The sequence below is a fragment of the Eublepharis macularius genome, chromosome 1 (assembly GCF_028583425.1).
Source record: "Eublepharis macularius isolate TG4126 chromosome 1, MPM_Emac_v1.0, whole genome shotgun sequence".
Lineage (NCBI taxonomy): Eukaryota > Metazoa > Chordata > Lepidosauria > Squamata > Eublepharidae > Eublepharis > Eublepharis macularius.
In genome coordinates this window covers 172,768,128-172,793,738 of record NC_072790.1, presented here as the reverse complement: position 1 = coordinate 172,793,738, position 25,611 = coordinate 172,768,128, and the positions used below count along the sequence as shown (strand labels likewise).

The window sequence follows — 25,611 nt, the reverse complement described above, 5'->3', positions numbered from 1 at the left end:
CTCCTCCGCCAAGCTTAGCGGTCTGGCATGTTCAGGTGATGGGGCAACCAGCAGAAATTAGCCACCGCCCCATCTCCTTCTTACCAGTAAGTGCTACCTCGCTCCTTACTGAGATGGAACTTCAGAGTCCGATAACCTGCAAGGACACACGAGTGGCTATTGTTAGTTAGCCAGACAGTCTGGACTTTGCCCTTCTTCCCTTGAGCGAGTGCAAAGTTCTCCCACTTTTCTCGCAAAGTCCCCAAAGTGCACTCAGTGCCCACCACCGTGCGTACCCTCCCACCTCATGCTCAAAGTACCCATGGCAGAAGTCCAAGGGGCAGAGCCTTTGGCCGTGTGCTCACTTACCTGAGGTCATGAGCCGCGCAGCCGGATGTTTAGAAGGGTGCGTGAGTAGGTGATTGGGTGCAGGGAGGGGGGCTCATCCGCCCCGGAAGCTGATGTGGATTGCCCCCCCCATGGTCATTCCCATCCTATGCTCCTTCAGGCCATTTGGGCAGGGCAGGGCGCTTGGAGAGGGAGCTGAGTTTTCCCCGGCAATGGGCCTCTATGGGCTATGCCACCTTTTTCTGTGGTGTAGCTCTTTTGCACCATTGTGGGCGTTCCCGTGCCTGGCGGGGCATAGGGAATGAACTAACTCTGGCCCTGCCCTCCACCTCGACCCCTCCTGCACCAGCGTGGGGCCCTGTGCTGCTTCTTCACCTCTGCCCGCCTGGCATTCCCACTGGCGACGGCCCAGCGGCGGTAGCACTCCTTGTGCCACTGCTGGTGGAAGGGCATTTGCGCCTACGTAGGAGCCACTTACACCCACATAAGCCTTGGTTCTCTCCCTATGCACTCCCCCCCTTCTTAGGATTGGGCTATAAATTTAGAATGTTAAAAAATGGATTTTTGAACCCTCCAGCATACCCAAAAATTTAGCTTTTCTAAACCAAAAGTTTCTAGTAAAAAAATCCCAATAGTTTAAGATGGCTCAATCATAGAGATTTTTTTAAAAGTCTTCTAATTTAATTTATTCAATAGAGTCTTCTCAAGGTAATTCATTAATAAAGACCAAAGATATTGTTCAATCATTCAGTGCATTTTATCAGAAATTACGTACTTTAGAAAACCCATCAAAATTTTTAATTTTTGATTATTTAAACTCTATTAAATTTGCTACTAAAATTACTCCTGAACATGCAAAGTATATGAATCAACCCATCGCTTTAAATGAAGTATTAGAGGCTATCCAAAAATTAAAACAAAATGTCACGTAGAGATGGGCTACCTATAGAGTTTTATAAAAAATTCAAAATCCAAATAGTACCACACTTGGTAACAACATTTAACCTCTTGAAATCAGAAGAGAAAATGCTTCTTTCATGGAAAGAGTCAAGGATCATTGTAATCCCAAAAGAAGGAAAAGATCATACCAAAAAGGAATCATATAGGTCTATATCTATTTTAAATTATGATCTAAAAATATTTTCTACAATAATAACATTGAGAATGAATACAATAATCCCAAATTATTTACACAGAGGCCAAAGTGGTTTTATACCTGGCAGATCCCTCTCTGATATTAGAAAGTCTCTAAATATCATTAATCATTGTCAAAATAATTAAACAGAATCGCTAATCTTGGTGATTGACACCAAAAAAGGATTTGATAAATTAGGAATTTCTTTTTTAAAAACAGTTCTAAAAGTTAGTGGTTTGGGAATATATTTACTTAGAATAATAGATCATTTATATTATTTTCCAAAGTCACAACTCTTTATAAATACCCTCAGGTCCCATGATATAACACTGAGAAGAGGTACTAGGCAGGCCTCCCTTTGTTGCCCATCTTATTCACCATCTTACTAGAACTAGAGATGGGCACAAACCGGGAAAATTCCGAACCATGCAGTTCATGATTCGTCGTGTTTCACGAACAATGAACTTTCACAAACTTGCCTTGGTTCATGAACCAGTTCGTTTGGTTTGTGAAAACATCACTTCCAGGCCAGCAGAAGGTCTGCAGAGAGCCCACCCATGCCATTGCCTAGGAAACTGATTGATCGGCCCCAGGCTGTCTGCAGTGACAAACCAAAATACAAACCAAACGAACCGGGCTAAAATCCATCAAGGTTTGTGAGAAATGAGCTCCCATGAACTACTGGTTCACAAACCACGAACTGCCCCAGTTCATGATGAACTTTGGTTTGTATTTCAGTTTGTGTCCACCTCTAACTAGAACCATTAGCACATACTATTTGCCAAGACCAATCCATAAGGGGAATTATGATAAATTCCACCATTTACAAACAGTGCAATCCTAAGCAAAGTTACCTTTGATTTCAGTTGGCTTAGACTGGAGTAACTCTGCTTAGGCTTTCATTGTAATTCTTTGCCGTCGATATGGTCATATATATTAGCGATCCCAGGGATTCCCTTGATAATCTGATTTAAAATATTCAATCATTTGGCGAACTTTCAGGCTTTTCAATAAACTATACTAAAACTGAAATATATCCTATGTATATAAATAATACAACAAAAAAGAACTATTAGAACATTATCAATTTAAATGAGTAGCCAAATCATGGAGGCATTTAGGAATAAATATTTCCCTTAATCTAGAGAACTTTTTGGTTTTAATTTTAAGCCTCTCAGTTCATAAATTCATAATACATTGAAGTATTGGTCTATGGCTCAATTAAATTGGTTAGAAAAAAATTGAACTAATCAAATCAATAATCCTTCCAAAATTCTTATTTTTATTCCAAAATTTACCAATCAAAATAGGCTTAAAAATCTGAAGTGTTGGCATACTAAAGTAAGCAAATTCCTTTGGTCAAACAAAACGAAGGTCCTGTACTTGAGCCATGGGGGATTAGGTTCGGGACTCTGGCTCCCGGCCCTTGATGGGGCACTGTTAGTGCCAGTTCTGAGGGTTAAGAGCCTGAGGGTGATCTTGTATGCCTCCCTGAAAATGGAGGCACAGGTCACAGCGGTTGTCAGGTCCTCTTTTTTCCATCTGCAGCAGACCAGGCAACTTGTCCCTTACCTGTCAACCCATGACTTAACTACAGTTATCCAAGCAACGGTCATCTCTAGGCTGGATTACTGTAACTTGCTCTACGTGGGGCTGCTCTTGAGCCTGACCCGGAGAGTACAGCTGGTACAAAATGCAGCAGCGTGTGTTATTACGAGAGTGCTAAATAAGGTGCATATAACACCATTCTTACGCGAACTGCATTGGTTGCCAGTGGAGTACCGGATCAGATTCAAGGTTCTGGTATTGACATATAAGCTCCTGTGCAGACTGGGACCAGCATATCTACAGGACCGTCTCTCACTATATATTCCCCAGAGGATCAGAGAACAGCTGTTGGTGGTCCCTGGCCCCAAGGAGGCCCGCCTAGCCTCAACTAGAGCCAGGGCCTTTTCGGTCTTGGCTCCCACCTGGTAGAATGCTCTGTCTGCTGAAATCAGGGCCTGGCAGGACCTACTATCCTTTCACCGGGCATGCAAGACAGAGTTGTTCTGCCAGGCATATGGCTGAGGCTGGGCCTCCGCCGGCCTGAAAAAAGGGGTGTATAAAATCTTAACCCTCCCTGTGAAGGCTGTCCACCATCCTGTTTTAAATGTGTGTTAATACACTGTTGTTTTAATGTTGTAATGTAGATGAATTTTTATTGTATTTTAATATGTTGTTCATCTTTGTTCTTCTGTGCCTCCACACATGGGGACTGCGCAGGCGCAGGCCAGCCGCCGGAAAATTCTTCATCACTTCCATAGCTCCAAAGGGGCCATTTGTCGCGCGCCTCAGCGACCGTTTTCTCGCCTAAACGGTCACATGTCCTCCAGCGACCAATGGCCCCTTCCCTCAGTTCTCTTCTTGCCGCCGCTTGGAGAGAACGTCTGCTTCACAGCTCTGTGCTTTTGTGATTGATCTAGTGATTGTTTTGGTTTTGACTTCGGACTTCGGACTTGACTATTCTTCTTCTAACTGATTTGGATCTGACTGGACTCGGTAAATATAAACTCGGACTGTTTTGACGACGCCTTTTGCCTGACCCTAATATGGCCTCAAAAGCCTTATTCAAGCACTGCATTCAGTGCCACACAAAAATGGCCCAGACCGATGGCCATGATCTGTGTTTGTTTTGCCTGGGGGAGACCCACAACGTTCCGGCATGCAAAATCTGCCAGAAATTACCCACAAAGCCCAGCAGGAGCATCAGACCTGTTTGAACTCCTCCTTGTGGCAAAGGGTGATGTCCGAGGGTACTCCGTTGCCCTCCCCCAAGGCCGGCCCTAGCCCCTCTGCTGAACGGCAGTCATGAGCGGGCTCAGTGGCATCTGTGAAGTCGGCGTCGAAATCTTGGCCGACGAGTGCTACGGCGTCGAGAGCGGCCTCTCCAGCGCAGGGGTCGGTGAGACCGCCCCAAAGCGTTTTGTCGGCTCACTCGGATCCGAAGGCATCAGGGTCGGAACCGAAGAGTGCAGATCCGAGACCATCGGTGGAACCGACGGCTGTTGCGGCGCCGAGACATCAGCTCGCCGCCGGGAAGTCGACCCCCAGGAAAGTGTCAGATCCGAGGCCGAGATCGAGCAAGAGGCCAACCGCCGAGAGAGCTTCGGTTCCGAGGGCCTCTTCTGAGCCTCCTTCCAAGAAGCCAAAGAAGGCTAAGCATCGGCACTCTCGGTCACCACGTCGGGCTTCAACTGAGGAAGTAGTGATGGTGGTTCCTCGCACACCTTCCCCTCACCTGGACTCGCCAGCTCCAGAAGAGGTGCCGGATCCGGGGGCATTCATTGTGATCCCTAGTGATCGTTCCCCAGTCATGGATCCAAGCCCTTCTGCCCACCATCGGAGCCGACCGTCCCCAGCTCCAGCTACTCTTCTGTCTCCAGCGTCTTCCGTGCAGAGTCGGCGCCGTTCAGAAGCGGGGAGCATCGGTTCCAGGCGTTCCCTGGAGTCTCGGCATCCACAGGCCTCGTACATCCCTCCGGCCTACCACTGCCAATGGAAGGGGGCCCCTGCCGGGTTTGAGTACTCAGAACCGAGGCCATCCACCTCGAGGCAGGGTTGGCTGCCTCCACCCTTCCAAGGGGAAGAGTCGGTGCTTGGTTCTGATGAGGAGGAAGCTGAGAGTGTCGGGGACTACAGATCGGAATCGTGGTCTGAGCCGTCCCCAGACAACGTGGCACCCAGTACCAGCTCCCCTTATGAGGATCTTCGGATCTACACAGATCAGATGGCTTGCATGGCACAGGCGTTGGAAAGGGATATTTCCTCGGCCACGCCGCAGACCAAAGACAAGCTCCTGGGGTGGATCTATGGAGACAACCCTGCTACGGTTGGCTTCCCCATGCTGGAGGGTGTGGAAGAAATAGTGGAGAAGGTGTGGAAGGTGCCCTGTGACCAGCCAGCTACATCTAAGTGTATCGAACAGATGTATAAAATCAAGCAGGGCACTTGGCAATCGTTGATGAAACACCCTCCACCCTCCTCATTGGTTGCTGAAGAGATCCAGCCTCGTCGGTCGGGTCCCTCTTCCGCACCCCCAGATAAAGAGGGCAGGAAGATCGATGCCATGGGCAGGCGCCAGTATTCTATCTCCTCGTTGGGCCTTAGGATAGCCAACTACCAGACCATCATGGCTGGCTATCAATTATATCTTTGGGAGAAGCTGGCTTCCTACGTCGGGGATTTGCCTGCTGACAAGAAGGCGGTGGTGTCCCTGCTGCAGACAGAAGCCATCCGTCTTTCCAAGCAGCAGATGAATGCTGGGAGCCATGCTGCTGACACTGCTGCACGTGGAATGGCTTCAGCTGTGGTCCTCAGACGCCACTCTTGGCTCAGGTTGACGGCTCTCTCTCAGGAAGTGAGATCAAGAATCGAGGGCCTGCCTTTTGAAGGGGACTCTTTGTTCTCCAAAACGACTGATGAGGCGCTGAAGAAAAAGAAAGAGGACAGGCAGACTGCCCGGTCGTTAGGATTGACCTCAGCGGACAAGTCTACTTCCAGACCATGGTACGCTGCAAGGTACAATCCGTACCAATATCAGGGCAGATACCAGCAGCGGCCCTATTACCAGCAGTACCCTGCCTACTCTCAGTGCCACTACACTCCTGCACAACAGCCCAGGAGGCGTAAGCCCTTCAAGCCCTGCACGCCTCAGCCCCCGGCCCAGCAGAAAGATCAGCAGGGGCCTGGGAGGCAGTACTGACAGGGCGATCCAGCCGCGTCCTTGAACTTTTCAGACAGGCTGAAGCCTTTCCTGTTTGACTGGGAGTCAATAACATCTGACTCATGGGTCTTAACAATCGTTGATAAAGGATACGGGCTGGAATTCTTGGAACTGCCTGGGTGTAGCTCACCCCTAACAGCTGTAAATAATACCATGGCCGAGCTGGATGCAGAAATAGTGTCACTCTTGGCCAAGGGTGCTGTGGAGGAGGTGGCCTATGACGAATCTGAGAAAGGTTTCTTTTCTCGGTTCTTCTTGGTCCCCAAGAAGGATGGGGGTTTACGCCCCATTCTAGACTTAAGGGGCCTTAATGCCTTTCTAAGGGTGACTAAGTTCAAAATGGTCACACTGTCAGCTGTAATCGCCTTGCTAAGGAAAGGGGATTGGTTTGCTGTCCTCGATTTGAAGGACGCCTATTTCCATGTGGGAATACGAGAGGAGCACAGGAAATACCTGAGCTTCATTTACCAGCGAAGGGTGTTCCGTTATAAGGTGCCTCCCTTCGGTCTATCCACGGCGCCACGGGTATTTACCAAGTGTGTGGCTCCTGTGGTCTCCTTCCTTCGGGAGGAGGGCTGTTCCATCTTTCCCTACCTCGATGACTGGCTCATCGTGGCTGATTCAGAGGCTAAGCTGTTGCAAGATGTGGAATTAGTACTGAACACTTGCAAACGCTTGGGGCTTCTGGTAAATTTTGATAAATCAAAACTGGTGCCCAACCGTAAGGTCTCCTATATTGGGGCGATTTTAGATTCTGTAGAGGGTAAGGCACTGCTCCCCCTTGAGAGGGCTAAATCTCTAAAGGGTCTGGTATCCATGTTTAAAAGGAACCGGTTCCAATCTGTTCGCACCATCCAGTGTTTATTGGGGCATATGGCAGCGGCCACCTCTGTGGTCCCCTTTGCTAGACTGCGTATGCGCTCGCTTCAGAATTGGTTCGTGAGGAGGTATGATGCCTTACGTCATCCTCCGTCCCTCAAGTTGTCCATACCTAGGGCTATCCTATCCCCCCTTGATTGGTGGATGTCAGATGACAACTTGTTTAAAGGGACCCTGTTTGGTTACCAGCATCCTGAGGTTACAGTGACCACTGATGTATCCCTAAGGCGATGGGGTGCTTACTGTGGTACTGCATGTGTACAAGATGTTTGGACAGAAAGGGAAAAGAACCTGCACATTAATGTACTTGAGTTAAGAGCTATTCGTTTTGCACTTGTGTCCTTTACAGCACTTCTACAAAACTGTCGGGTGTTGGTGCAGACAGACAACACGACTGCCATGTATTACCTAAACCAGCAAGGGGGCACAGCATCTATGACTCTCTACAGAGAGGCCACGCTCGTTTGGCACTGGGCAATCCAGAATGGTGTGATGCTTCGGGCTATACACGTAGCGGGATCAGACAATGTTTGGGCAGATGCCCTGAGCAGGGTGCACATGTTGGGCCACGAGTGGGAAGTGAGCGCAGAGTACATTGGGCCGATCTTCCAAATGTGGGGCCAACCGGACATAGATTTGTTCGCAACTTCAGCAAACACCAAGGCCCAGATATTTTGCTCAAGGGCAGGGAGCGACCCCCTCTCTATTGGGGATGCCTTCCAGTTTACATAGACCCACAGGTTGCACTATATGTTTCCACCATTCCCACTAATACCGAGGGTGCTGGGCAAAATAGAAAATGACCATGCAGATTGCATTCTAGTGGCACCCTTCTGGCTGAGACAAGTATGGTTCCCCAAACTTTTGCAAATGTCCAATCGAACATATGTGAGTCTGCCTCCCTGGCAGGATCTCCTGCGGAATGGGAGCCTGTTCCACCACGAACCCAAGAAGTTGCACCTGTCTGCCTGGCGAATCCTACCCCGCCTGTAGTGTTTTCAGAGCAGGTGAAAAGAGTCTTGCTGAACGCAAGGAAGCCGTCCACTAGACGGGCCTATGAGGCTAAGTGGCGTAGGTTTGAGGCTTGGGCACTTGCTAAGGAAGTGGTGCCTGCCAGTAGCCCCCTGGGGTTCATATTTGACTACCTATGTCAGCTGAGGGACCAAGGGTTACGGGTTACCTCCCTAAAGGTCCATCTTGCGGCTATTTCCGCCTATCATGATCGGGTAGACGGTAGCACAGTGTTCTCACACTGTAAATCTCAACAGTTCCTGAAGGGGATGTTTAATCTTTACCCGCCTGTGTCACCTCCTGTGCCTCAATGATCTCTATCCCTGGTGCTGTCGAGGCTGATTTTGCCTCCATTTGAGCCATTAGCCACATGCCCTTTGGACTTGTTGTCCTACAAGGTAGCGTTTTTGGTGGCTATAACGTCTGCCAGGAGGGTTAGTGAGTTGTCAGCGCTTAGGGCTGACCCGCCCTTCCTTCTATTTCATAGGAATAGGGTGGTCCTGCGACCATGCCTTAAGTTCCTGCCAAAGGTGGTGTCTGCCTTTCACCTGTCGCAGGAAATTACGCTACCTGCATTTTTTCCGCAGCCGTCTTCCAAAGGGGAAAGGGCCCTTCATACCTTAGACTTAAGAAGAGCCTTGGCTTTCTACTTAGATAGGACAAGGGAAGTTGAAACGTTTGGGGAAGGAACAGAAGCAGGGACTTGATTGGAAGATGATCCTTGCTTCTTTGATGTTTGGTGTGACTAGTGCTGATGATCCTCCTATGCAAAATTCTCCCGGATCCCTCAGTGGGATGATGCCCTTTGGTTTGCACTGGGATCATACAGATTTGAGTGTAAGCCCATTGAATTCTATGGGGTTGACATTGGAGTAATAATGCATAGGATGCTGACTGTTGCTATCCTTCAAGAGGGGTGTACTAAAAGGAATGACAGGATTGCCCATTGGAAATAATGGGAGAGGCTTAAAGGCCCATTGGTAATAATGGGAACCAGGAATGCCAATTTACTTGCATGGGCTCCACTGAAATACATTATAGCACCCAGGGGCTGTCATTCCACTCAGGGGCCTGTCATTCCAGTCCCAGAGCCCTTCTGATACTCCCAGGGGCTGTCATTCCACTCAAGCAGGGCCAGCACTTCCATTGAGGCAGAGCCAGCCCCCGCCTCAGGTGCTGAACTCTGAAGGAGGCGCCATGTCAGCCGCCCCCAACTACCGGCGTTCCCTGCAGTGTGCGCTCTCCTGTGTGCTCATGCAGGAATTCTCCTCTCTTGGTGCAAGGCATTTCTTCTGGAGTGCAGAAGGGCAGCCCTGTCTTCCTGCTCACCCAGCGCCTGAGGAGCTTTGAGTTCAACCTAATCAGCGGGGCAGTTCTCTCTGTGCCTTTTTTCCCTCCTCCTCTCTCTCTCAATTTAAGCCTTGGGCGAAGCTTCTGTGAGCAAGAGACAGTCTAGCTGGCTGAGGAGCAGCAAGCTCCCATCTGACCTTTTGTCCCCCTTGTTCCCTCCTTCCTTTCTTGCTCCCCCCCCCTGCCATGCACTAAAAGGAATGACAGGAGGATTGACCATTGGAAATAATAGGAGAGCCAGAGATGCCAATTTACTTCCCTGGGCTCCATTGGAAGGCATCACAACACAAAAATAGTTGCAAAGAAAATGTGGAATGGATTTTCCATAAAGGTCTTTGGACAAGAGAGGAAATTCTGTGCAACTAAAACTAAGAAGAAACTTGATTCTTGTCCAGCAGGTTATTTTTCAGTAAAAGAAACACGTTTCATACTAAGAATTCATTTGTGGCTTTTGATGAAGCTGTGAGCCTTGCGAAACAGGACAATTTAGCCAGGCAAACCCGTTGCCAATCTCCCGCCGGGAGCAGCCGGAGAGTGTGGGCGCTCCCCTGTTGTCTTGATTTGACCCTCGGCATTTGTGAATAAAGCTTTGGATTGCAGCAGCGGTCTTTTGGCGTGTCCTTAGTGTGCCTTTGCCTTGCACCTATAAGACTAACAACATTTGTGGTAGGGTATGAGCTTTCATGAGCCATAGCTCACTTCTTCACTACTGGACTCTTGCTCTTTTTTTTGTGTTGTTGTAATGCATTTCAATGGAGCCCATGCACGTAAATTGGCATTCCTGGCTCCCATTTTCTCCAATGAGCCTTCAAGCCTCTCCCTTTATTTCCAATGGGCAATCCTGTCATTCCTTTTAGTACATCCCTTCCCCCCCCAACTGGCATCAATTCTACTTCTCACCTTTCCTCAAGCTTTGGGGGGGGAGGCTGCTTTTGGTGGAAAGAGTGGCTGGTTGTGTGTGCACTGCCACAGAGGAAGGAAGAAGTGAGGTGAGACACAATTCCCTTTCAGTCCCTGTGCGATAGGTAGGAGCAAATCACTGTTGTTGGGTTAAATTGTTACTTTCCTTTCGTTCTCCCTCTCCCTTGCTATTCTCCAGTCTCAATGCTGCTCTCACTTTACTCCAGCAGAGCAGCACCCCGCACTGCACCTCCTCTTTATCACCCTCCTTCTTCTCATTCCCTAGTTTACATATATCACCCCCCTCCTCTCCTCTCCCTCAATATTTATACACCACATGCTTAGCTGTCAGCTGCTGTTCACTTCAAACCCAAGTGGGGGGGGGGAGAAGGATGAGCATGGAGGGTAGTTCCCAAAAGGGATCTCTGACAAAGGTGATCAATATTTTAAGGCTTGGAGAGGGTTGGAGAGAAAGAGAAGGCTTCAGCTCAGTCCCCCTTCCAAACAGCTCTCTCCTCCAAGTGGACCCTGTAAGAGAAGCCCTCCTTCTACTGCCAAGAGTCTCTGGGTTCAGAGAGAGGTGGGAAGAAAGAGAAAGGGAAACTTCTACACACACACACACACACACACACACACACACACACACAAAAGGTGGTGTGCTCAAAACTTCAATGCAAGTTGCTGTTTCTGCTCACAAAATAGATTTTTGGCTCACAATAAGAAAAACAAAGATTGTTGTTATTCTCCCACTTATTTTTAAAATTTAAATTTAAAATTTAAATTAAGAAATAAAAATTAAATTAAAAATGTAAAAAGTTTCAAGTTTTGTGCTTTTCATTTTTCCTACATTTCTTCCAAATAGCTGCCTGTTCGACTTTTCCATTCTACATTTTCCAGCTCTGTGACCGTAAGACGTATATCTAAATAAAAGTTTCTCTAAAAATATGCTTCTTGTAATTCATGTATCAGAGCTATCTTTTCACCATCAAAACAGATGCTGCTCTGCTCATTAATTTCATCCTTTTCTTGTATCATGTTGAGAAAACATTATGGCTATTATATCTTCCCATGCACTGAATATCCCCTTGCCCTACTCCTCATTTTTGTTCCTTTTCATCCTCTCTCTTTTTTTCTTCTTGTATAGTTGTTATGAAATATTTCATTGTCATGTTACACATAGGATAAAAATATGTACTAGCTAGTAGCTAACTATTTCTTTTTGGGAGGGCAGCTCTTAGGGTTGCCATCCCCCCACCCACAGCGGAGGATCCTCTGATCCCACCCTTCCCCCCCCATGCCCTCTAACCTGGCCGGAGGGAGGGCGCACCCCCTCCCCGGGTTGCACGGCACACCCCTGGGTGCGGGGCCCGCTCCTGCGCCATGAGAGCGGGCGGTGGCAGTGGCAGAGAGAGAGCAGGCGGCGGTGGCAAGAGCAGGCCACTCTCACTGCTGCCGCCACCACCCCTGTACAGCCTGCATTGGCAGGGACAAGGGGCACAGCAGCGGTGGTGGCAAGAGAGCGAGCTGTGGTGGCCACAGCCCACTCTTTCGCCGTGGCTGCCACTGCCCCTGTGCAGCCCGTGCCGGCAGGGACAAGGGGCATGGTGGAGGTGGTGGCAGCGAGAGAGCGAACTGCAGTGGCCACGACCCGCTCTCTTGGTGAGGCCACCGCTGCCCCTGTGCAGCCCATACTGGCAGTGACAAGGGGCATGGCGGTAGCGGCAGCGAGAGAGAGAGCTGTCCGCTCTCTCTGCCCCTTCCTGGCGTGCGTGATGTCATCATGCGGGGTGCCCTTTGACCCTGCGTAATGATGTCACTCCCAGAAGTGACATCATCATATGTGCAGTCAAAACATCAAGAGCAGTGACAGGGTAAGAGCTAGCGTCCCGTTCTCCCGCTGGGAGACTTGAGGAACCTGGCAACCCTAGCAGCTCTAGTTAAAATCTATCCTGGAACCCTTGCACTCTCTATTTATCATGAGTTTCCCCTAGGAAGCTTGGAACTAAAATGCGTCTGCCAGCACTAACAAAAAATGATTTAAAATGGAATCGCCAAAGAACATTTGTGACCTCTATAATGGTAGAAATATTTTTCATCTAGCAAGAATCCAACGTGTTCTAGTATGAACACCAAAATACTCTTCTGAGCTCTTTGAAAGACAGAAGTATCTTAAAGTTTTCAAAACATTCATGCTTGCTGGATTTTAGGGGTTTATTTTATTTTCTGTGATGAAAGTACATTTTAAGCAGCAAATTATGAGCAAACTACTCAACTAATGTCTGAAATAAGGAAGTTGTATTCAGACACATCACAAGTAACAAGGGTTCAGAAAAATGTGCAAAAACCCTACTTGTTGCTGGGCTTGCATACTTTGCTGCTTCCTCCCTCCATCTCTTTTCATGATGAGAATTATGGTTAATGAACCCATGATGCACAAATACAGGCATGTGAGTTAAATGGAATTAAAATTTCCCATTCTCCAGATAATCTATGCACCTGCATTCATACATCATGGAGAGTAGCCATAGCCATTTAACTGCAATTCTCAACATAAGAAGGGGAGAAGTAAGGTATGCACATGAGGCAAGCAATCAGTTGTGCTTGTGCACATTTTCCTTAACTACACGAGACGTGTGAATGAAGCCTTTATGCCACAGATGGAAAGTGTGATAACTGATGACTGTTGGGAAGAAAAAACTTCAATCAATATGATAATGTTTTGCCATGTAAATAGTTTTTGTATTTTATTTGTGCTAGTTAATGTAGGGTTTTAATGTATGTGGTTATGGTTTAAAATACAAACCTCTAAAGAAAGAAGGGGAGGCTGGATGGGTGAGTAAAGTGTGCTTTGATTGGATGGTAGCTGTACTCTAGGTGATGGAGTGAACTGCAGTTTAGACAGGGAGTCAGGCAAGCAGTCAATTTGTATGTAAGTCTGTGTCTGTGTGGGTGAGAGGAAAGAATTATTCTGTGCGTGAAGTGCTGAGAGAAGAAGTCTCTGTGTTTTCTTTGTGGATGAAATCAGTCTGTGGGATGTGAACTTCATGTTATTCTCTTTCGGGGTGTATTTTTAGCTTAAATGGCAACTGTGTGGAAGATTAGACATTTAAAGACATATCTTTTGAAACCACCACGTTTATGAATTATTCTGAAACCAATGCTCTGAAACCATGTGTATGTATTTATAAATAAGCTCTATTTTTGGTTAAGTAGAATGCCTGTTTCATTTAGAATAAAAGATCCCCTTTTTTACCTCACAGTCACACTGAAGCCTGGCCATTCTGTCATACTACTATCTATAACTAAGCCTTCCTAGAGACAACTAAGGTGAGAGCTTTTGGTGTCAGTGAAAATCTAAGAGAACATTGCAGAAATCAGGAAGGCAGATCACTTAAAGAGGGCAAAACGCCACATGTGTTCTTAAAGCCCTGTACAGTGGACTCAGGAGTCGGTGATGCTTCCACCAGATCAGGCTAAGAAGCAGCATACTTCCACCAGATCAGGCTAAGAAGCAGCATGTATGTGAACTGGTGCTGCCACATGGATAGTGTATACTTAGTGGCCCCAACTTCTGGTATGATGGCTGCCCAAGAAAGTGCTCTCATTATGGAAATTAGTGTGGCTTCATTTTTGGCACCAGTTCAAACAAACAGCATCTCCTTGTGAGGCCAACCCACCTACGAGTTGTGAATGAAGCAGTCCTAAATTTCATATAAAGACTCTAGGAAGTGACATGTTGATCAGGGTGGAACAGCTGGTGAACAAGATGTGAAATAAGATGCAGGTTGCACCAGCTCCTCATGCTGTTTTCAGTGACAGGGTATATAAAAACGTTTCCTATATTAAGCACTGAAAGTTTTAGCACCTCTATCACATCATACATTTGTGACTGCCTCTAGCAAACACAGTCTTAGAGAAACTAGCTTACATGCAAATAGCAAGATGGATTGCATGACTTACAGTTATTTTCTCTTACCAGTTTTATGAATTAGTACTTGGAAGACTGTCTTCTTCTCTGCTTGGCTTGCAGAGTTTTAGGGTACATGTGTATTTAACAGCAGGAGAGTACATTTCCATGACAGTGGCTGTGATACTACATTAGGGCCTAATTTCCAGAATGGGGTGTTAAATCAAGAAATGTTTTGATATATTTAAGATACAAATCGTGCCTAATAGAATTATCCACGAGACAAAGGAAGGGTACAGGGGGTCCATTGTCTATTGATATGGAGCATTCCCCAATCTCCATGTTAACTGCCTATGCCAGGAAGTAAAAACATATTTGGTAACTGGTAATCTTATTGATACCTAGAAGGTTAAAAGTTCTTTAACCAGTTATTTTTTTTTCTACAGACCATTTGAAAGGAGAGATAACCCAACGGCACATGCAAAAAGCAGCTCAAGGTAAATGTATTGCAGGCCTTTCTAGGCAATGTTTTTCTTCCACATAAATATGTAGTGGCTTATTTTGCTCGATCAGCTATGTCTCCCCTCCCTATTTCTCACAATATTGAATGCATTTTCCTCATATTGTTCAAGGGTCATGCAGCAAAAAATTTCATTGGAGCTGTCTTGATAACCAGAAAATCATTCAAGACGTTAATTAAAGAAGACTGCTTGGTAGCAAGCCTAATCAGGGCTGTGCTGAAATCCAAATGCATAATGAAACATATCATTTCAATTTGAAATCTTGGTGATAACGTTTTCCAGCTGCCTCTTTTATTTAAAAGTCTTCTTTCTATGGAGATACTTCACTTAGATCTTGAATAATCATGATCTGTTTTCCCTGATGGACACACTTTGGGTGTGGATTTCTCATTTAAGGAAACATTCATACTTTATCAATTTCTTGGAACTGATTTACATAATTTCCTTTTTTTGCCATGTCTATATGTACAGAGGATTACTGACATGTTAGCCATTGCCAGTAGTGCTGGGACAATTTACCAAGGTTCACCACAGTGGATATACTATGATATGATCGCATTCTCAGTAGCAGGGTGCAGGACCAAACACTGTGGATTGTATCACAGTTTGTTCAGAGGAATGTTTCTAAACCACTTGTGTAAATAATTAATCCACCTAACTGGTGAGACTTATTAGTGACCTGTCTCTACCACAATACTACTGATATTAGGTTGGCATTAGGTCTTCATTCACAGTCACTTCCTGGCCCTTGCGCAAGGATGGCAAGCATCCACTTGGAGTACTGCAAATTGAAGAGGGTGCTTACATAGGAGATGGCATGGATTGTGCCCATTATTTCACTCCACCCAATCAGTGCAATCACAACTCTGGTCCAAGGCAAGCTCCAGAGGCCTTGTGTTAGATCATAGAATGTTAAGAGTGGTATTTACGTCTGCTTTGTGAATAAGTAATTGTACTATAGCTTGGTCTTGTTGTTGCTCTGTTTGTTGCAGTATAGTTTTTATTATTGCTATTTTTATTCCTCTATATATCAATCTTGTTTTAGTAAACATTTGTATATCAGAAGCTCATGAGTTGTCTAAGTGGTTCTTTTGAAGTTGGTCAGGTGATGTTAGTTCTCCAATAGTGAAGTTGCAATGCAGGAGAGATATGAGATCTTTCTCTCTCTTGTAAGTGGTATTTTCCCATGATCTTTAGGGATTAATCATTGTGCTGTGAATGTGAAATACACTTTGATGATGAGGTGGAGGAGTTTAGTTCCAGTGCAAAGTTGCTTCACTGCAAAGTCTTCTTCTGTCCTGCTTTAAAGACTGGGCGGGGTTGAAGCAGTTCCCCTTTCTCTTCAACTGTCTTCTCATGCTGATTTCCCTCTCGAGATCCTTCCTGATCTATCATGAGTTTGGGAGGGGATTGATTGTTGCATGTTCCATGTTCCCTTTCTCTCTTGCACATGCTTGTCAACTTCACTATCCCCTGGGGGTGTCAGCTCTGGAAGCATATCTTATGAATATCGTTCATGCTTGAAAGCTTATGAGAGCAGATAAAATGGTAGCTATGAAGTCACCCATTCAGTGACTTGTATCCAGGGATGCACAAGTGGAAACACAAGTGGACCTAGTGCAGTTCTGCTTATACAAGATCTTGTGCTTTACTCCTTGTATATTATGGAGCCCAGAAATTGAATGCACAAAATCCTGCACAAGCAGACATACAGGTGGGGATACAACAAATTGACTTATTGCAAGTGACTATCATGGTGTTTTCCCTGTATTTCCATTTGCACAAAAGCTGTAGCACAAGCAGAAATTTTGTGCTTTGTCTAACCCATTATACAAATAAGTTGCCAGTGCTTAGCCTTGGAGAATGTTCTGATACTTTCAGTAACTACATGATAACCTCTGATGACCATCCCAATTTTCCCCATTACTTAGTTTTTGTACATGGGCCTTGATTCAGAGTTGTAGTGCCTAGCAGTATAATGTATCTAGCTCAGACTATTCCTCTGATTACCTTTAAACGGTTAGATAATTCAAGAATATAGAGTATTATAATTCCACTATTTCTAGTTCATACTATTTAATTCTAACCATCAGAAGGCTGAACTAGTAGGGTGCCTACTTTCTATGAACCAGACATGTTGACAAAGGGCTGCCAAGAGCCACTTCAGGTTCTGGACAAAATTTCCCTCTATCCCACACCCTTCACAGTGTTAAAGCAACATAAAATTAAGAAGCAAAGGAAGAGAGATAGAAAAGCTTGTGCCAAGAGTGAGAAAACTGTAATAAACTCCACTGACATTAGTGGAATTTACTGCACATGGGCCGTTTCCACACGGCTTACCTTTGCTCGTAACAACCCGGAACATAGCACAAAAAACGCAGAAGATCACGTTTTCTCGTGCGAGATTTGCAATTTGTTATGGCAATTAGTTATGTAAGTTAATTCTGTGTCAAGTGTTTCCTTTTGTCTATCCTGAATCTACTGTCAGTCAACTTTATTAGGCAATTGATCTGTAATCCTAACTTGACACCCCATTTTACAGAACATACACAGTCTGCAGATCATACTCACAAATATGCCTAAGTGGCATCGTTTAACAGCTGTAGAGTCCAACAGCATATAGATGGCTTTTTACTGCAACTTGTAGCTCACTGCCTTCCATTCACCTCTGTGACTGGGATTTCCTGTCCCACTGCTTAACACCCTGCTCTCACAATGACATCAGGTATGTTCATATTGCCTCAGAATATTTATGTTGTTGTTTTTTTCAAGCACTGCTGATAAGCACTTTGTGGGAAACGGCTGGAACAAGCCTGAGCATAGTTTTTTTTAATTACGACTTATTGCTGAGGAGCTAGGTGTAGAATGTGGGTTACTATTTACCTGTGGCAGTGCTGAAAAGAGACTGAGGAGGGGGGAGCTCGGGATAGGAGTTTCACCTCCATGGTGATTGTTGAGATGGGTAGTAGAGCATTTCAATTCCAGAGACTGCAGAATAATGTGACAGACAGGACTGGCTCCAGCTCCTCCTCTCAGAGAAAGCCGATGGGAGAGGGCAGAATGCTGGCCCAATGGAGGGAAAGATGGCTTTTGAGAGGCTGAGAGAAAGAAGGATTTTGTCTCTGCTGTGGAGAAGCAGCAGAAATAGTGCTGTTATGTTTAACATTCTCTATTAAAGTGGTAGCTTTTATAGATCCCAGGATCCTGTCAGCATCCATCATGGTAACTGGGTCAAAATGTTTCATTATCAGACCAGACAGAGTATTACTACAGATGGCATCCAGATCACATGTATTTGTGTTATTTTATCAGGAAAAAAACCTCTGCAAAGGTATCACAGTTGATGGTCTGTTCCTGAAACAATACATGCTCAGATGTAGAAGTCAACAAATGTTGGGATATTTTTAGCATTTGGGATGGTCATGAGCTAGCTGGTGCAATGGTCACAGAGAAATAACATTTCTTTGCTACTATCACTGCTGCTTCATAGGTCTCCAGTGGCCTCTATAGATTGCTCTGTCGAATTCAGTACAAATTTTCTACCAGCATCTTTCTAGATGTTTTCTAGCCCCCTTTAGGTCACTAAGCTTCACAGGGCTGGCTTCCATCCCAAGTTGGGAGAAGTTGACGAAGAGCGATATTGTTGATACCTTTGAGAAGCTTCTCATTTCAAGCTCCCACTTCAGCCTCAACAGAGCTTGGAATCCTAAAACCCCCAGAGCATTTTGGAACCCAGAAGGATCCATGAGCCTCTGTAGGCAGACCATTTTAACTCCCTCCCCTTTTGCAAAGTGTTGGAGACCCATTCACCCTTGGGGGCATTTTTTTAACAATATACATTGACAGCTGGCATTGACATTGATGGAAGGAGGGGGTAATACTCATATGAATGCTGCAGTTATGCTTGATGACATTGCAGCTGGTGCTATTCTGAACTTCTACAGGATGTAATGGGAAATTTTAAATTTTACTCTGCTTGCCTGTCATTGGCAATATATAGTATTTATTGCTGTTCCTTTGGGAAGGGAAGGAGAATCAGCTGTGGTCCTCATTGTATTACATATTGTTGGGTGCTTATTTTCTTGTTATCTTGTATGTCCTCTTGGTATATGTATTGTATCCTTTGTACAATTTATGATTGCTAATCTTGGTTATATACTTGTATCCATTGTGTTGTGAAAGCAGACACCTGCATTGGTTTAAATGATATAAACGGTGAAGCATGACTTATGTGAGAGTTCCACAGCTCCCTTTCCAAAGTGCTTGTGCAGTCTGAGCGCTCAGATTTTTTATTGGAGTTATGTAGAGATCTTACAAAGAATATATACCACTGATGGGATCAAAGGGCTATTATGATACCCTGAAATAAGTTGCCAGTCACGCAGTGAAACCAGTAATGGTCATAGCATGTTAAAACTGATCAGGAATTGGATTTCTCTCCGTATTTTAGATCTTTAACCTTGTTGCAATACTATAGAACATTGTGATCGTTTGAATATTTGTTTCATATTTGAAAGCAATAACTATCATTGCTATCTATGTGTGAACTGAGAGTTCACATCTATAAATACTAACATAGATATGCTTTTGACTTACCTCCTAGAGTGACCTCTAGTGGCATCTGAACTTTTTCTTCCATTTATAGTTGAGGAGAAATTGATTTCCCCCCATATTTCCATTATCTCAGAGTGGAACAATTGGCATTGCTTAGCCTTAAGGGTTTATTTTTGGAATTCTAAATCTAAAAAGAGGTTGATCAGATGATGTTTGTTAGAGCATAGATTTCCCACTAATAGTAGAACAAGGTTTTGGTACCAACTCTGGATGGATCTCAAAAACATTCCAGAAATATTTGCCTTAGGGTGGAGGATTTGAATTTCTCTTGGCTGATCTAAATCTTTTGGGGTTCACATTTCTTCAGTGTTACAGAAAATGAGTTTATTTGCCAGGAATTTGCAAAACAGCAATGTAAGCAAAATAAATGGGCATAGAAAGTAAATTTTAATCATTAAAATGATTGCTTTTGTATCAAGCCTGAGACTGGAAACATTTTTTAATGATACAGTTGAGGTAGAGAAACAATAACATATGTTCATTTGTCTTGGAGAAAGTGGATAAATGTCTTAAATACCAGTTTCAATTAGCTGCAAGTAAATAACTGTGTGTGTGATTTGTCCCACAGAGCAAGCATATTATCGTATCAGTTTGATAGTATGAATGAATATGAGAAAGCTGATATTTTTGTAGTATGTTACATGAGAAGATAACAAATTCTCCCTCTGAGGTGGAGGACATCTTGAAGATGGGTGATTCCCACCCTCAATTCAGGGAGGCAGGAACTAAGTTGAACTTCCTGTCTTCCTGGGGGGGGGGGTCAGTCACCTTTCCTTTTAGTTTTGTTCCTGCCTCAACAGGGAAAGCAGCTTCTTCAATGCTGTCTAGGTCTTTTACCTCAGAACTTAGATCTTATTTCTTCTTGAGCCCTCGTATTTTCCACCTCTTTCCCTGCTTGCGTTTCTCCGATGGCACTGCTAACCTCAGGGAAGCCTCTCTTAATTACTCCTGCTCTTTTGACTCAGCTTTCCCCCCTCTCTCTCTTTGCACCGGCTCTTCTCCCGGTGGCCGGCCGGCCTCAGGAAAGCTCTTCTCAGCTGTTCCCACTCTTTTTTTTTGGCTACGGCTGTTCTTCCCTCCCTGCCTGCTCTTCTCAAGGTGCCGCAGCTAGCTGCAAGGGAGCTCCCCTCAGCTTTTCTTCTTTTCCCAACTATGTCTGGTTTCTCCTTTCTCTCCCCACCTGCTTTTCTCCCAGAAGCAAGCATAGCCACAGGGAAGCCCTCTCAACTTTTCTCACTCCTTTTCTTTTCGGAGCGTTCTTCAGCCTTGGCCCAGGATGGAAGCTGCTGCAACAGATGGGTTTTTGTTTGAAGGAGAATTGGTGGCCCCTCTCAATGCCACTCCAGACAATCTGGAGATGGGAACCAACTCGGGTTGTGAGGAAACTGCATCCACTGCCACCCAGGAAGAGGCACCATCACCAATTGGCAAAAATCAACATGGCAGCCACCAAAGCTTGGAGGCTGCTAAAGAATGGCAACAGAGCAATAGCTGGTTGTTGTGGGTTTTCCGGGCTGTATTGCCGTGGTCTTGGCATTGTAGTTCCTGATGTTTCGCCAGCAGCTGTGGCTGGCATCTTCAGAGGTGTAGCACCAAAAGACAGAGATCTCTCAGTGTCACAGTGTGGAAAAGATGTTGGCAGGTCATTTGTATCTACTCAGGAGGGGTGGGGCTGAGCTGAGTCATCCTGTAAGAGTTTCCCAGGGTGTGGAATGCTAATGGCGGGAGGCTTCACTGTATCCTGAGGAGGTTCTTTGGCATATGGATTGGTGCTTGATGTGCTAATCTTCTCTGCAGGGCTATTGTCGAGTATAGAGTGTTTTGTTAGCCTGGTGTTTTTCAGAACTGGAAACCATGGTTTCCGCCCCTGGAGGTCGTCAAGATTTCCTGGGCTGGCCTGAGGTCTTTGAGCGTTCTTTGCCTGTTCTCCGCCTGAGAGCAGGTGGCCGGGGGCTATTTGTGCCCCTCCGGCCGCTGAAACAGCAGCCCGGTCAGCTCTGCACTTAGAGCTGCGTTAGACCTCCATGGATCCCAAACCGGAAGTCCCTCAGGGCGCGTCGATCTCGGGCGAGGGGGGGTTCTGTGCTAAGGATTCTCTCTCGTCCCTTGAGGTCCCACCCTAAGACAGGTCGGCTAAAATCTCTGCGGCAGAACCGGGGCCAGTGCGGCTGGCATAAGACCTACATGCCCAAGCTTCAACAGGGGAAAAGTAGGTGGAAAAGAAATTGAGATCGAAGCAGTGATTACAACCCAGAAAGATGCTTGAAAAGGTAAAGATCACTATCTCTCGAATTGGGATGGATTGCTTAAAGTAACGAACTTTTAAAGTGAAATTTTAAACTGCAACAGATGGAATATAATGAGGGGAAGACTCGGCAAGAAATAGTTTAGAAAAAGGACTAAGTTAAATGAAGCTATTAAAGAAACTGGACCATTGTTTTTCATACCTGTGGTCAGAGAGTGATAGCAGGCTGTGAGAAAATTTCTATCATCGCGAGAGCTGCAGTGGAGAGACGGGAAACAGGAAGTGCATCACAGTGATAGAGCTGCTGGAGAGAGACGACCCTTATTGGAGACAGGAAGAAGGGAATCGCCATTTTTGAAAAGGGAAGGACTTTGACTTCAACAGGAGAGAAAGTAGGACATCTTGGATTGCAAAAAGACTACAGAAAAACCATAGAGAAAAGACACCCGACATTTTGGACTTCTTGAAACATCCTTTGCTTTTTTTAAGAATCGGGACAGTCAAATTAATTTAGAGGGACATAAATTTAAACGCCATGGAGCTAAGGAAACGTGCAGACTCGTGGGAGCGAGGTAAATCAAGCCCCACGATGTCGAAAAAAGAGTGGCAAATGGCTATTGAGAACCTGGATAAAAAATTTCTGGAAATGTTAAAGGAATTGAAGGAGACAAAACAGGAGTTGGTGAGGGAAGTCAAAGATGTTAAAGAGACAGTAAAAAATGAATTGGCAGAAGTAAAGAAGGGAATGGAAACAATACAAAATGACTTGCAAGCAGCGCAGCAAAAAGTCAATGTAGTCGAGAAGGTGGTGGAGAATCTTACAGAGACGCAACGAACGGATATGAGAGCGATGAGGGGAAGGATGGCAGTTGCGGAGAGTAAGTACATGGAGAAGCAGCTGAGGTTTCGAGGTTTGCCGGAAATAGATGGAAAGACAGCACAAGAACAGGTTACAGAGGTGTTAGCTGAATACCTGGGAAAGGAGGAGGAGGAGGTTGTGGCTATCCTTGATGTGGTGTATCGAATAAATTCCAGATTGGCGACCCAGAGGAAATTACCAAGGGATGTGATTGTGCAATTTACGACAAGGAATTCAAGAGAAATGATAGTGAGTAAGCAGTTTCAAGATCCATTGATAGTTGATGGCAAGACGGTTATCATCATGAAAGAGTTACCCAGATCGGTGCTGCTTGATCGGAAAAAATATAAAGTCTTAGTTCAGAATTTGAAGGACATGAAAGTAAGATACAGATGGGAATTACCGGAGGGGATATCGTTCGAATTCGGAGGAGTGAAAAAGCGCATCAGATCTGAATTTGAGATGGAAAAGTTTATGAGAGACAATGAAAAAGACTTACCAACAACAAGGCTATGAATATGGAGTGTAAAGTACTATCTTGGAATGTAAATGGACTTAATTCACCTAATAAGAGAAAAAGTATTTTCCACTGGCTATTAAAACAAAAATGTGATATTGTGTGCTTGCAAGAGACCCATATTAGAAATCAGGATGTAAAATATCTTAAATTGGGCAAGTTGGGCAATGAGTTTGTAGCGGCCTCAAAAAAGAAAAAAAGGGGAGTGGTATTATACATAAGAGAGGAGCTACAGCCAAAGCTAATGATTAGAGATGCGGAAGCCAGATTTATAGCAGTGGAATGTACATGGAATTTAAAGAAAGTGTTGGTGATTGGAATTTATGCACCAAATGGAGCAAAAGAGAGCTTCTTTGAGGATTTAAGGAAGCATTTAGATGAACTCTCTTATGATCAGATAATCCTTGCAGGAGACTTCAATGGAGTTACAAATTTAGAACAAGACAAAAAATCAGTAACTGCACAAAAGAGGACTATTACCAAAGACTTTCTTTGCATTAATGCAACAGGAAACTCTGGAAGATGTGTGGAGAATGCAGAATCCCACAGGTAGACATTATACATTTTTCTCCGCAAGGCATTCTACCCTATCACGAATCGATATGATCTGGGCCTCAAAGGACTTAGTGCTTTGGACTAAGGATGTAGAAATAATGCCCATGGTAGGCTCAGATCATAACCCAGTAATGTGGAAGTTTGGAAAAAGAATTAAGAGGAAAGGATGGAGAATAAATGAGGACTTGTTACAAGAGGGAGAAAATATGGAGATGTTGAGAAGGGAAACTAAATTCTTCATACAGCATAACATGAATCGAGAAGTACCAACTAACAAGGTATGGGATACATATAAAGCAGTAATTAGAGGCATACTAATGGAATTAAATGGAAGAGCTCGAAAGAAAAGAGAGGAGAAGAGACAGGAGATTATGGAAAAAATAAAAGCAAAAGAAATACAATTAAAGAAAAGACCAGGGAAAAAGAAAATCTATCAAGATATTAAAATCCTTCAAGAGCAGTTGACGGCAATGAATAATAAAGAATTGGAATGGAATCTTAAAAGAATGAATCAAAAGTCGTTTGAAGGTGCAAATAAACCTGGGAAATATTTGGCATGGCAATTGAAGAAGAGAAAGGAGAAAAAGACAATTAATAAAATATGTGAGGACAATAAAGGGCATCTGGAACAGACTGCTATAAGTAGAGCTTTCTATAAATTTTATGCTAAATTGTATGACAAAAAAGAAGTGAATAAAGATTCAATAGCGACATATTTGGGGAAAATTAAGCTTCCAGTAATTTCGGACGATTGGAGAGCTAAATTGAACAGTGAAGTAACAGAGGAAGAGATAAGGAAAGCAATACAGTCAACAAATTTGGGGAAGGCGCCGGGACCTGACGGACTTACAGCTAAATTTTACAAGGTAATGGTCAATGAGCTGGCATCATTTCTAAAAGAAGTGATCAATGGTGTTTTGAGAGATCAAAGAATTCCAGATACCTGGAGTGAAGCTAATATATCATTGATCCCTAAAGAAGGACAGGACTTGACTAATGTTAAAAACTATAGACCTATTTCCTTACTTAACAATGACTACAAGATCTTTGCGAAGGTCTTGGCAGAGAGACTAAAGGGATGGCTATCTGAAGTTATTGGGGAAGAACAAGCAGGTTTTTTACCAAACAGACAAATCAGAGACAACCTAAGGACAGTTATAAATGCTATTGAATACTACGATAGGCGTTGTGATAAGGAGGTTGGTTTCTTCTTTGTAGATGCTGAAAAAGCATTTGACAATTTGAACTGGGACTTTATGTTTGCCACTATGGAACAGCTACAAATGGGAGAAAGATTCATAAGAGCAGTGAAAGAAATTTACAGAGACCAGAGTGCAGCAATTGTGGTGAATGACGAGTTGACTAAAAAACTGACTATTGGCAAAGGTACTAGACAAGGTTGCCCGTTGTCTCCACTGTTGTTTATTTTGGTTTTGGAAATTTTAATGATACAGATTCGAGAAGACAATGCAATCTGTGGAATAAAGATAAAAGACTTTTCCTACAAGGTCAGAGCATTTGCAGATGATATAATGTTAATTGTGGAAGATCCAATTGAAAACATGCCTAAGGTAATAGAAAAAATTAAAGAATTTGGAGACTTGGCAGGTTTTTATGTAAACAAAAAGAAATCAAAGATATTATGCAAAAATATGACTAAGTTAAAACAGCAGCAATTGATGGAACTAATAGACTGTGAAGTAAGAAATAAGGTGAAATATCTGGGAGTTGAACTGACTGCAAAAATATAGATCTATTCAAGAATAATTATGAGAAATTATGGACTCAAATAGAGCAGGATTTGATTAAATGGAATAGATTGAACTTGTCATGGTTGGGAAGAATTGCAGTAGTTAAGATGAATGTGTTGCCAAGAGTGATGTTTCTGTTACAGACAATACCAATCATTAGGGACTCTAAGCAGTTTGACAAATGGCAGAGGAAAATATCGGAGTTTGTGTGGGCAGGCAGGAAGCCTCGAGTGAAAATGAAAGTATTACAGGATGCAAAGGAAAGAGGTGGAATG

At 44.4% G+C, this 25,611-nt stretch overlaps 1 protein-coding gene across 1 annotated transcript in view; it reads left to right on the top strand.

The window, feature by feature from the left end:
* KIF6 (kinesin family member 6) overlaps nt 1–25,611 on the top strand; it is a 439,256-nt gene that overhangs the window by 361,074 nt on the left and 52,571 nt on the right. The window contains exon 16 of the mRNA XM_054999529.1: nt 14,721–14,771. Within this exon, the coding sequence (XP_054855504.1) occupies nt 14,721–14,771 (51 nt within the window). The remainder of the gene's footprint in view (nt 1–14,720; nt 14,772–25,611) is intronic.